The 13,971-nt window shown below is 41.4% G+C and overlaps 1 protein-coding gene across 5 annotated transcripts in view; it reads right to left on the bottom strand.

Moving 5' to 3' along the window:
• Positions 1-3,648: 3,648 nt before the first annotated feature.
• The window catches only part of qkia (QKI, KH domain containing, RNA binding a), a 79,997-nt gene continuing 69,674 nt past the window's right edge, over positions 3,649-13,971 (bottom strand). Inside the window, exons 5-8 of one of the 5 annotated variants that reach the window (XM_085391138.1) lie at positions 9,272-9,359; positions 7,434-7,874; positions 5,341-5,415; positions 3,649-4,100 (exon numbers count right to left, since the gene is read on the bottom strand). In XM_085391138.1, the coding sequence (XP_085247264.1) occupies positions 4,084-4,100; positions 5,341-5,415; positions 7,434-7,874; positions 9,272-9,359 (621 nt within the window). In that variant the 3' untranslated portion in view covers positions 3,649-4,083. Of the gene's footprint in view, positions 4,101-4,560; positions 5,416-7,433; positions 7,875-9,271; positions 9,360-13,971 lie in introns of those variants that run through there. The other 4 variants (XM_085391141.1, XM_085391139.1, XM_085391137.1 and 1 more) reach the window with 4 other exon arrangements.

Here is a 13,971-nt window from a genome sequence, read left to right as displayed (position 1 = left end):
GTGTGTAGTGTGGTTTTATGTAGAGCACACGCGTTCATGTAATGTGCGTTGTCAGTCAGTGGAAGTGGTGGCAGGACAACTGGTTTTAATCGTGTTAGTCCGTGAACCAGACCAGAGGTAATACATTCATGAAACTGGTTATAAACACAAGACAAAATATCAGCAAGTTAGTAAAATTCTTACTAAGAATGTTTTATTAAAATAAATGCCAAGAGGTTAATAAGAAAAAAATAACAGCATACACCATGAAAACTAAATGCAAGCATGTAAAAATACTCGTGACAAGGAAAAAAAATTAACTAATAAAGTAGCTAATGAGTTAAACAAGCTGGGAATCAGCAAGAAAACAAAACAAAACGTAACAGGGAAAAAGGCAACACTCCCCACAAGAGACAGTTTTCAAGATGTAAAAGAGATGAGGGGAGGGGGCGGGGGAGAAGGAGGAGAGAGGGTTGTTTAAGGGCGAGGGGGGTTGCAGTGGGTTTCATTTAAAAAAAAGAAGAAGAAGAAAAAAAAAGCACTCAGAAACATGATTAATATACATATAAAATGAGATTAGAAAAATACATTATAAACCTGTAACAATGGCTGTTAATTACATTATCATACATGTAGTAGGCAGGCCAGAGAGAATACGGTAGGCATAAGAGTCAACCTTTCCCCTGATGGTCTTATCCAGCCTTTCACAATGACACAGCAAGTTGTAACATTGCAGAGGGAATTTTCTTAATACTGTCAAATGCCGAATAACCATCTCTTGCTCCACTTTAATATTGCATTTCAATTTAATAAAAATAATAACACTGAAAAAGAATATTTCATTGACCTTTCACTGTAACAGCGTGATGAAAGAGCTATGAATAGAGGGGGAAAAAAAACAACAAAAAAAACAACAAAAAAAACCAAAACCGCCAAGTGTTATATTGGATTTAAGAATTCCTCGATTTTAATATTATTTCACCTTCCAGCAATAAACTGTCAGTTATTTCAACAGCTGAGAACTGTTTGGCGGTGAAGCGGGCCTCGCTTGTTTCATTATTCCAACATTTCAGCTGTCCAATTTAAACCTCATGATTGTATTGATAGTTTGTTGTCAAGCTGACGCTGAGAGACGTGGACTGGATGCTTTCAGTTTGCAGCTGTTGAAACAAAAACAAACAGGCGTAGTGGGGACGACCCTCCCCACCTGCTGTTCGCTCTTCCATCCACTCCCTTGAACATCATGTATTTTTCTTAGCTCATAATAAAAACAAACAAACAAACTATAAAAAAGGAAGAAAAAAAACAAAAAAAAAAAACCATGTTCCGGCAGACTACTGGGTCACGACTGGCAGTTCAATTTGTTCTAGGAAGTTAGTCAAAGTCACCAAAAATCAAGACAATATCTCATTTGATCGTTAGAATCGAAATAACAATAATAATAATTAAAAAAACAGAGAACACAATCTGCTCATACAGCAGAGTAAAGGGCCATCAGGTAAAAGGAAAAGAGAAAAAAAATCATTTCAGGAAGACAAAACCATGGCACATGTTTGTAGCTGGTCAAAACGACTGCTATTCTTTTTGCATAGAATAACTTCGGTAACGCCACGATACGGTGGCGGCTACCCTGCTCGACCTTTCAGAGCGTGTAACACCAGCCATTCCTCTCTGCGCCATCTTGGTGGGTGCTGGATATTATTGAACACAACTGGAATACTAGAAAACAGAAACCACTGTCGATAAGGCACTTTGATTTGATCTTTTTAAGCTCTCTAGGCGTCCGTCTCACTCTGATGCTCGCTAACTTTCCGAAGGGTCGTGACTGTTTTGGTCTTCCTTTTCCAATCATATTCAAGGTCAACAGCACTTCTCCCCCTCCCCTTCCCCACTTGGTCCCCCCCCATTTCCCCTATACGGTTTTAAACTTTTTTTCTTTATTTTTTTCTGATTTTGTAACTGCAAGTAAAGTATCAAAAGCTAAAATTGCCAAAAATAGATCTTATTTTTTCTCATCTCCAGCACCCTGTAAAATTATCTTTTTTTTTGTTCTCTTCTGTATTTGAATATGCAATGACATATCTACATTTTTATATATTTATATATATATTTATATATATAAGACGTATGTATAAAGCAATTTGAACAGGCAGGCATGGCTTTCACATCCTATTTTTTTCTTGAGAGAGTTAAACAAAAGATTGTGGGCTCAGAAGCTAGACTATGATCACAGGGAGGTGTGACACATTGTGGATGCGCTTTTGGATCGTTTACCTCGAGTTTAAAAAAAGAAAAAGAAAAAAGAAATTTCATCAGTAAAAAAAACAAAACACAAAAATGCAAGTAGGCTCAGATTATGCCAACTGCACGATTCAACTCATGTAAAGTCTTCAAACTGGGGTTAAAACTTAAAATACATTTAAAAAGAATTAGTCAAACGTGGAGATGGAAAAAAATGGCAAAATAAAACATCTGTTTGGCAACGTGGCTGATGAAACAACTTAATATAGAATCCAGGTAACATGGCAAAAGCATTTATGTACAGAACTTCAAAGTGCCCCCCTCCCCCCTTTGCTGTCACTGTGTAACATGTTGATTTAGTGTTGATTAGCATCTCTTCACCTTAAAAGAAAACAGAGCAGTAATGGGTGAGAAATCATCTAAACTGACTGGCTGGCTGGCTGTTACAGCTGAAGGCAGGCACTAAAAATTCACACCCTTTTAAACTCTTAAAAATCACAAAGAGAGCCCTCTGTGAGACAGATGCATAACTGCAGATATATAATTCACTGGCAAACCCTTTGGCTAAATATGCACACTTAATACTTTTTTTTTGTCTTTGTGATCACAGCTCAGCTAACTCATTGAGATTTTTTTTTGTCAAAATACATCAGGCACTGTATAGTGGATGTAGTGTGGATGGGGGGGCAATTTCCCTCTCCCTCCCCCCGAAGCCTCAACACACCCTACTTTCATTGTAGTATTAATTAAAAACACACACAAAAACACACAAAGAACCATCAGCCCAAGTAGTGACCTTCCCATCTTGCCCTTCATCATTTCTTAAGCTTCTGCAGCCTGCTTTGAACATCAGTTGGCGTACTGCTTTAGAGCTAACCACCTCGCCTTGGTTTTGGCTGGTCAGGTTTAAGCAAAAGCTAATTAGTCAAATATGAACAACAGGGGGGAAAAAAAAGGACAAAATCAAGTGGAGAAAATGACTAAAAAAAAAAAAAGCATTAAAAACAGACAGGAGAAAAACAAAACACATAAATCATAAAAAGCTCCTTTAGCAATCATTTCAGCCATGCTTTTTAAAAAATTAAATAAAAACAAAGACAGAAAGCTGTTTAGAGGGCACACCCAGAATGTGTCAGCTCAAAAGTACATCTTAGAGCTCAACAACTGAACTACACGTGAAAATGACAGAAATTAAACAAGTTAATGTGAGTGTATGTTCTCTTTCCTTCTGTTTCTTTTTCTCTCCCCGTGGGTGGGTTTTGGGACAGGGTGGGAGCAGGTAGACGCTCTTATATCTATATTTTGAGGGAGGGGAGGAGGGGCTGTCAATCTGAGGGCCATTACTCTGAAACCAAATGGTTTGCGTCAAATAAATACTCAACTTTGATTCATACAAGTGAGGTCACCACATCAGAGTAATTAGAGGAAGGGGGGTGGGGTGTGTGGGGTGGGGGTCTTTATTGCTATGTAATTCAGTGCAGATTTATGAGTCATACCACAAACACGTCCACCCAGTGTGTGATTCATGAAGAAAAAGAAAGAGAAAGAATGGGAATCGAACTCAATGAACAAAGGGAAAAAAATATTTATGAATATCACACAACTTTGTTGGGTTTTCGTTGTGTTTCTGTGAAGATTCTGCGTTGGTTTCTACTTTTTTTCTCTCTTCTTTTTTTTTTTATTTTTATTGTCAGAATGTGTTAGGGTAACTGTACGGGCAGGCGCCTCTCTCTCTCTCTCTCTCTCTCTCTCACACTTGCGTCCGAGAGGCTAGCAAAAGGCAATTACCAGTTAACTGATCAGCAGGCAGGCTTGGGGCGGCTCGTCATTGGGTGAAGAGTTCAGAGGTCAGAAGGTCATGTGTTAGTTGCCGGTGGCGGCTAGGTGGTTAGAAACAAAAACAAAACAAACAGAAAAAAAAAGATAGAAAGGATATTAGTGTCAGCAAGAAGAGACTGGAATGACATCATTTTAACAATAAAATGAATGCAATCTCTTACGTCGCCCCCTGCTCTTAGTCCCCTGCCAACATGAGGTGAACCCAGCTAATCTCACTGCGATCATGGCGCCGCAACGGCATGATCCAAACTACTAAGCCCCACCCTGAATCAGGTAGCTTGGTGGTTTAAATAAAGCGCACATTGCCCCCAAAACCAAAAATAGAAGCAAAGAGAGGTCGAACAGACAAACAAAGTAACAAAAATCTAGTGTTTTAGTGTCGTTCGAGTTGGAATGCAAGCTCCAAACAGTGTGATTAGTGTTAAGGAGACTTAATAACTAGAGTTATGTGAAGCATAACTAAGACTAGTGTTATATGTGCAATGAATAGATGAATCGCTGTTTTCCGATTCGTTCTCTTTATTTAGCAGTATATTTTTATAGAATATAAATATACACAAAACCATAAATACATTTGATATAAAATGCTCAAATATAAAATGACAGTACCTCATGTACAACTGAAATATTAAAAATGTACTTTAGCTTTATTTCAATATATTTGCAATACACTGGAGAGAATGCAAGCTACCTCAGCTTATGTCTGTGCGTGCCTATCTTCCAGAGAAAAATCAAAAAATCAAAAATAAATGTAAATTTCAAGGTGAAATGGGGCCTGGTAGCAGCACGGCCACTTGCCTTATGCCTGCTATGTCTTTACGATACAGTATAGAAATGAGTCTCCTTTTTCTCTGCTCCCTATGAGTCGAGGAGATAAATCATGTATGGGAACAAGCCTGCCCCATTTTAGGCTCTAATCTCACATCAGAGGAATGTCATTATACACTTTCAACACTGCCTGCAAAGTACTACCTGTCCTGGCTTCACAGCTGCAAAAACCCAAACCTTTCAACATCACTTTTGCCTGAGCTTTGACATATACACAGTCTGCACATACTGCATATGTTAAGTACTAAATGTAAACAAAATGTGCATACCACAATCAACCATTTAGCTGGCGTGTGGCGATACGGGGTAGGAAAGGTGGCAGGGGGACAGGAAAACAAAACAAAATGCAATACAGACAATGTAGAAATTCCCAACTAAGGCATCGAGGCATAATACAATAATCACTGAAATGCATAAGTCAACATCAAAGTGTAGCTAAGAGACTAAACTGACCTCTGTCAGCGGTCACAATCCTTTGGTAAGGATGGACCCGCGTGTCATGCCGTCTCACTTTAGTAGCCATTGCACCTAGATTGTAACAGGTCCACAGGGTTAGAAACCGTTCACTTTGAGGAGGGCAAAAACAGTCATTTGTACAGTGATAACATTCACATTTTAACCATTATAATGCTCGGATTACACAACAATACACAGAATAACATAATACAGATTATAGTACATATACACACAAGCACGTCTTCTTTTTTTCCTTTTACATGTAGAAAAAATGCAGTAGAAAAAAAATTATACAACTTTTTGGAGATTTACTTGGTATTTAAAAATTCATAACTTAAGTACTAAAATTCCACAGTGCTCAGAGTTATATATGTGGGTGGATGGGGTGGTAGGTAAAGGGTACAGGCTCCAGGGCTGTCTAGAAAAATAATGTGATTCTTCCTGTGGGATCCAAAAGGGGAACAGAGAGAAATTTGTCTCTTCATTTTGAAAGGTGGGGAAATCCAATACAGCTCTGATGGTAATTGAATAGTGCCAGACACCACCTGCCTCTCCCTCTCTCCTTCATTTTCTCTTTCCCTTTTCAACATTTCTCTCCAGGTCAATCTGCTCACTAGCGGCACAGGCTGTCATTTCCTTCCTATATTTGTCACAACTGATTTCTTTCTACTGCAGCGGTTGACACCGCCTCGTATGCATCACAAAAACTGTTTGTGTGCCACACTATGTTCAAGTATTACAAATTTTAGATGTGTGCATGGATTTAAAACAACAACAAAAAAAATGAAATAGAAAAACATTTCCCAGAGGAAGCGAGGACATGCGAAATAAGTTATAAAAAAAGATTTTCTTCTGGCATTATCAAGAGCTGATTTTTTTGGCCCATGACTACACAGCTAACTACACTACTCTGAAGTAGCAGATGGCCTGACATTTCTTTATTCTCAGAGAAGCCGTTGGTGGCTAGATACAGTAGCGCAGGAAACTGAGCCAAGTCTGTGAGTATGTGTGTGTGCGCGCGAGTATGAGAGGGAACGTGTTCCACAGGGCCCTGTGTTGCTGAAAGCACCAATCGATAGTGTGAGTAAATAAAATGCACTAAGCTGGTGTAACCCTGCAAGTTAAAGAGAGAAAAGCCAGTCAGCTGCCCCTGTCTGTTCTACACATGACTCCCAGAGGCACCTCAAATACACAGGTCAGCTAAAACCACACTTGTGTCTGCTGCTGCCAAATGAATCTGTGAACATTAGTGAAGTGCAGTGTCAAATTAAATCTGGAAAGCGGCTAACAAAGGTTTCTCCTGCCTAACGCGGGAAACGGCTTTTCTTTTGTGTTAACTAGAGCCTTAATATAACATATGGGGACGGTACCAGGCCTAAACCTAGTTCTTTCTTCTTTGGTAGCAGATGAGCTGAGCTTAAAGCACCGTCGGGGATAAACACAACATATATTAGACCCCCCTCCATATTGGACTTTTTTTCTGACACAAAAAGTAAGTGGAGCGTCAGGTGTTAGCACAGCGCTCCGGTTCAACGGGGCTAGAGCTAAGACAATGGAGAGAAGGAAAAAAGGGAGTGAGTGGGGGAATTTAATGAACATCCCCAGTGGGAGTGAGAGAGGGACTATCTGCAGGCATTGAGGCCTGCCTGCAGACAACAGCGCAGAGAAATAATTTCAAAAGCTGCAGAAATCCAAGGGGATCTGCCGCCAGACTGAATAAACCTCTAGGCCAGTGCATGAAAGGGTTAGGGAGCAGACCTGCGTGTATGCGAGTGTGTTACTGTCAGTGTGCCTCGTTTCACGCTGAGGCAAGTGCAAGTCCACCTATAATAAACCTTGCAGACAAGAGGCAATATAAACCTGAGAGCGCAACTGTTTGGCAAGAACGTAACTAAACAGTGAATATCTTTAGTCTATAGAGAACTTCCCATTAGCCTGGCCCTCACACAAGGTAATTATTGCCCCCCATTGCCATTTAACAAAGTGTCCATGAGCAACATAGCTGGTCATCCCATCACCAAGAGCTTCATCAGTACATCCACCCTGTGAGTTTGTCTGTTTTGATCCTCAGGTGGACACGACATATTTACCTTTCAACAAGTCCTGACTGTGGCTCATGGAAGCCGCGTCCAGCACCCCAGCTCCGGGGTAAAACAAGCTGGCCTCTTGTCCAGGCTGGCTAAAGCTGGTCGCTGTACCTGCGGCACCCATGCTTCCCCAGGCTCTCTTACCTAGAACCCCACTATGCTCGATGGGGTACTCCAGCAGGGAGGTGGGTGCCAAGGCATAAGGGTACTCGTAGGGGGTGGTGTAGATAAGCCCGCCATCCGGTGTGGGAGGCACCAGGGTGGGGGTGCCATTGGGCAGCATGGCAGCCATCTGAGTGGGCCGGATGAGGTTCATGATGGGGGCCCCGGCTGGCGTCTGAGGCCGCAGTGCCTGGGGAGGCAACACCTGACCTGTGGAGGTCGCTATGAGGCGAGGGCCCTGAGCGGCTGCTGCCGCCGCTGCAAGAGAGAACGCAAGGGTGGCTGCCATAAGCAAGAGAGTGAAGGACAGGAACAGAAAGAAAGAGGACAAGAGATAAAGTGTAGTGTGGTTGAACAATATCACAGATGAAAAGTGAAGTGTGAAAATACGAAAGGGGGAAAGGAAGGGTGAACAGGAAGTGGCAGAGAGAGATAGAGAGAAAGGGGAGAGGAGCAAAAGGGAAAATTAGTCCATGCAATGATCATGGTGGTGAACCACAAAAGCGACAATCTTTTGCCAACATTGCCAAACAAAATTTTAAAAAATAAAATCACCCCACACACCAAAACACAAGAAGCACAAAAATACTGAAATAACGCCATCATCCCAGTGCATCTGAAGCAGACCGATCACCACAGCAGCTACACATTCACCTACTGGAAATGATATGGGTGAGTTAAACGACACGCATGCCAACAGAAACAGAGCTGTTGACTTCATATAGAGGAGGAGGCAGTTTTTATGGCATAAATAAATAAATAAGCAAAATGAGGAGAATTTTGAACTTGATGTGGAGGTCAGAGTGGGAGCATTTAAACTTAAAGAAATGCCCATCCTCTGCAAAGTCAGCACTCAGTTTGTGTTGGATGACAAATGGACATACAAATATAATTCTTATAGAGGCTAAGCATTAGCATGTTCTATAAGCTGTGCCACACAAGCTTCCCCAAAGGGAAGCCTATTAAATAAAGTGCTTTTGTAACTGCAGTTGGGTGGTGGGCTACTTCATCATGGCTCCCATTTAGGCAGATGTTAAACGAGAAAAATTCAACAAAGAAATTAATCGCTTAAACTTTCATTAACAAAAAAAAAAATGTGTACAGAATAACCAATTTTTAGAGACATTTTTAATTAAATTTTGATTAATTATTAAGAAAATAATCACATGCACAAGTTCAGATTAACTTGCCATTAAGTCAAACATTGGGGCTGTATATGATTTACATTTTCAAACATAATTTGGTGATTACAAAACACACGTGAATCAGCAACTGACATGCAGAACTGAGCAGGTGAAATACAGCAATGTGCTTAATATTTAAAGTCTGCCAGGAGCGAGTAAAACAGGGTGAATGGATGTGGATTGCAGGGGAAAGGATGGGTGGATGAAAGGATGGCAGAGAGGACAAGAAATATGGAGAAAAATGGAACAGAGGTATTCCTACTTATGGTTGGAAAACAGTTTTGAAAAAGAGGTCTGCTCATAGTCAGAGATAATATGATGTATGCACACAGTGGAGCTGACTGCACATTTATTTAATGAAAACCAAAAGTATGAGTTAATGGGAAATATTGGAAAAATATCATTAAAATATTAAAGGTTTTTATTATGTATGGAAGAAAACTGATGGATTATGGAAATTGGGGATGCGGTTGCTTTTCACTGCAGCTCGCTTACGTGTTTTGATGTTGTTATCTCTGTATGTCCCATTGAGAATAGCTAGCTCCATCAGCTGCATCTTCTTCAAATTGTCCTCTCCCTCCGCCTGTTAAAAAACAAAACATTTTAATACTCACATTAACACACCTTACATTAATTAACATGAGCCGACAACTATCGGACAACTAAAACAATCCACATGAAGACCATTTCACCTAACCGCATGTCTGGCTGTTGCCGTTAAATCATTTGGACACGACGTGTCATCTGCTCTCCAGAAGCACTGGTTGGACTGGGTTTAGGGAAGCAGATATGAGATAAGCTAAAGGGCTGTTGTCGTGGCAGAGTGCCTTGTTGTTACTAAAATGTTGACAGAGACATTAAGTGTGGGAATGCATATTCATAATCCATATCAGAATGATAATTACTGTAATTTTCTTTGCTCCCTTGTGCGCAATCAAATGCGCAATAACCGCACTGGCTAATGTCAGTCCTGTCAATTAATGTTTGGATAAATATATACAAAAGCAGCAGCCACTGTCATTATCGCCAAATTAGGGGACTGAAATTATTCACGGAAAGCAATTAAGATAGCACCCCTCCTTCCTCCTCCCACTGCTCCTCCCAGTTTCTTTTCTGCACCTCGCCCCACCCCACCCAAACTTAATTTCCCCTTAAGCTACCGAACATCCAATAACCATGACAACACAAACCCCTCCCTGTGATTTTCCAGGTTGTACGTCATAATATAGGCACAGTCTTACGTGGCTTATTCACAAAACCGAGGGTGCACGTGAAGCCTTGCTGACCTCAGGTTAACCTCAAGTCAGTTATTGATTTTATACCTTTTGCTGGTTCAAGGTAAAATTGTGACACTTGTTCCCTCACTAGTTCATCTCGTAGGCACATACACTCTGCACCAGCATTTAAACGCCTCATGTGTACACAGAGTAAGGCAAACCTGTCAGGGTGGCAGGAATGAAAGCAGAAAGGCAGATACTGAACCTCCTCCGTTTCTCTATTTTGTCTAGGTGCAGAGTGTGTCTCCTGGACTAATTCACAGTTCAACAACAGCCTGCAGCTCCATTCACAGGACGATAAGGGAAGAAAAGACGTGGAAGGAGAGAGAGAAAGAAACGGAAAAAGAACGAGGGCTCAGAGTTAAGCCCTCCCCTGAGACTCCTCTTCAACACAGCCACCGAGAGAGGAAGAGAAAGAGCGAGGTTAAGCAAGAGAAAAAGTGACAGAGGCTGGTCTCTTGACTAAATATAAAGCTGTGGCTTCAGAGCAGTCACAGCATTCAACAGTGTGTCTGCGTGTGTGTGTCTGTGTGCACACGGCATGTTTAGTGTACCACAGAGCTGCCAATTAATGAAGCAAGGAAATTTCTTTTCCTTCGCTACCTCCACTGTGATCTGTCTCTCTTTTCTTTTAATAGGGAGGTCTTAAAGCATGAAAACGACACAGAATTATTCCAAGCTGCAAAGGCTGATCAAACAATAACTAGTGATTCAACAGACATGTTTTTATTTTCCAGGTAATTAGAAATTGATTGATTAAACAAACAGCTTTACATTACCAATAATTAACATCTAAATGATCATTAATTTCATTCAAAATGGCGTTCTAATATTCACCTCTGAATCAAATATTTTACATCTAATCAAATGACAACTTATGCTAACTAGCACATTCAGAAATTGGTTAAAAATAAATAAATAAATCAAGCTACAGGCTTGAACGGTGCTGTATGACAGACAAGTCAAGACAAGGTGTTAAAATAGCAGCCAAGCACTATTTTACTCCCTCGCCATTAGCTTTGGAGGTGAGCAAAGGGCCGCTTGACATGCAGCTTCAACACTAACTGAACACGGCCCAGGTCAGTCGCTAACATGGACCAATAAACCCTCTTCAATAGAGAGACAAAATCAGTACTAATTAGATGCTGCAATCTCTACGTAAACAACCGAACACGTGAATGAACAAGCCCTGCCAATAAACATTAAATCCAATATCATCTCTGTTTCTTCCATTTCTGGGATCACCTTTAGTTACTTACGTTACAAAGTCAATATAATCATAGTGTCTACAACCTTGCGCAGTCCAGAAAGTGGGACAAGCCTGCCGTTATTTGCTAATGACTCTCATAAATCAAAACAACCATTTATTCTCCTGCTTCCCTCTATGTGTGTGTCTGGGTCTCCCTAAAAGTCCATAATCCTTTCTCTGGAGCTGGCTTAAGCAAACGTAAGCTTCCCACGTCCACAAGTATGCTCAGGTACAAGTGATGTAAATCTCATCATCAGACCCAGAGCATGAGGGTTCGTGCAAATGTCTACATACCTGCCTGTTTTCCGGAACCGTGGAGAGAATTTACATTGTAATGCACCAACTACGCAAGCGCCCCCGGGTGGAGGACTTCAAGAAGACTTGAAATAAAATATTAGAAGAATGACTACTCGGCTGCCGGGTCTGTATCCGTAACAGAGTATAATCAAGGCAGTCAAATTGAGGGATGAAAAGTAAAGAGAAAAAAATACAAAATGAATCACATAACTACTGCAGAGGAAAATCATGACGAGGGGCTGCATGTGTAATACTTTCAAAGCTCAATATGTTTATTATGACAATAATAAATCACACAATCTTGCCCGTGTCCCTACATGGAGAGCTGGATAAAGAATACCAATTCTGCTAAAACCACACTTGCATTCAAGTTTTATTTTACACACAAGCAGAAAAACCTCTAACTGTAATTTAAATGAACTGTCTCTTATATTAAGATCAAGCCCTTAATGAGCACATAGCATCCCAGCAAGCTTAGTGCAAAGAACACAGCATCAGTTTGGTTGCAACAGACTAAGACTTAAAAAAGAAAAAGACATAATAATTAGCACATTTCAGGGGTGAGACTCTAAAGTATATGACAAAACGATTAGGGGTTACTTAGTAGGAAGCTACAGATCAGGACATATGCATTCAGGGATGTGGGTGTTACATGTGTTGTGTGTGTTGAGCAATGATGGATCTGCAGGGCTGTGGGGGTTAAATGGGTGCAAGGGGAAGGGGGTGCCACCATCCATCCAACTCTGCATAGGTGGCACACTGCCTGTTGAGAGGAGAGAGACAAAATAGAGGGCAGCGAGAGGGGAAAAGCACAGATGCTGCTGCTGCTGCAAGGATGAGGTGTGCATTGCTGTGTGTGAAATGTGTACATCCTCAGTGGAGGGCTGCCGATATAGCTCCAGCCTCTAACAGTTTGCTCACTAAACCCCCCAAACGCAAGACAGATCATTTCTGTTTTACATCTGAAACAAGCTCATTTTCTGCATCAAAACACAAAATCCCTCTTGCAGCATTGCCACCACTTTTCTCTGTAGTAGGTTTTGGGAAGTGCTGGTTGTATTAGTGCTACAGTTTGAGCAAAACAACAACTGAAAAATGACAGGCTCAAAATGGCTAAAGACACAGCCATTTACACGGGCAGGAAACAAAAGACGGTACTGCAGAAATCATGTTGCTTCCCCCCGCAGAAGCACAGATTAGATAAATGATGAACGGTACCTGAGAGAGCAGTTAACACTTAAATGTTGTCTTGCTCAAGGTGTCGTCACAATTAACAGACTCCTCAGTCGGCATGCACAATAAATAATAAAATCTTCATTCTGATGCTGCACTAAGTGTGTGTGAGAGCTTCTTTGTGTGTGTCTGTAATGATCTGGCTGCTGGAATTCCCTAGAGATGAATAGCTCCTGGATTACAGAATGAGAGGGATGGGGAAAGGAAGTTTTCTCTTATCATCTCTTACATGCACACATGAATGTGTGTAACAAACACACACACACACACAGACACACACACGCTCCTGTCCATCAGTGAAAAAGCCACTCAATAAAGCTGCTCTATCCACAAGAATCAGATTCAATCAATGAGGCCTATTTGTGAAATCAGCAGAGCGGTAAAAGCTATCAGGGACAAGCAAGACGGAGGGATGAGGGAAGGTGGCGGAGGAGGAGCAGGCAGTGTGATGAGCTAAAGCAGGTGAGCCATGTCCCAATGCCTACCTGACAACCCGGCGATGAGGTCACTAGATGCATGCTAAATTACTGTCACGCTTCACTCTCCCGTGCCTCTTCTGATCACAGCTCGTGTCAGCCTTTTATATGAAAACAAACTGTAGCTAATGCTAGTTTTTATTAGACAATAGTGTTTAATGGCATTTACTGCATGTGCATCCCATGAATGATTGTGTACACTCACTCTCGCCCTGACACCCCGATTGAAGGCCCTTTCCTTTCCCCTCTCACCCACAGAAAAATGCAACAGGCGCCTGGATTAGGTTGGATGAGTTTCCTCATGTCTATGACTGCAACTGAGGGGGAGTTTTTGCTCATATCTGGCAAGAGTCGCAGTCTATGCAGCTCAGCTCAGAGAGATGAAATGATGAGCAGTGAGAGATACAGAAAGAGAAGTGGAACAAAAGGGTAACAGGAGGAGAAAAAGCACTGCGGAGCAAGTACAAGAGAAAGCGTGAAAGATTGTCCTTGAGTTGGTGGAGAGATGGAAAGATAGGTAGGAAGAAGAAAGGAATAGCTGAAGAATATGAAACAAGAAAAGACAGGCAGAGTAGTGAAAGCCAATTTGTCTGCTCCCTAGTGGGATGACACTGGCTAAGGCCTGCTTTCCTTCCCTGGCTTCTCTGCCAGGGAACAAACAGC

Source organism: Rhamphochromis longiceps, linkage group LG19 (assembly GCF_057381845.1).
Source record: "Rhamphochromis longiceps isolate RC_006_pf linkage group LG19, R_longiceps_female_GT1.1, whole genome shotgun sequence".
Classification (NCBI taxonomy): domain Eukaryota; kingdom Metazoa; phylum Chordata; class Actinopteri; order Cichliformes; family Cichlidae; genus Rhamphochromis; species Rhamphochromis longiceps.
Note: the sequence above shows the minus strand (reverse complement) of the source record. Positions and strands in the feature narration are given on the sequence as shown.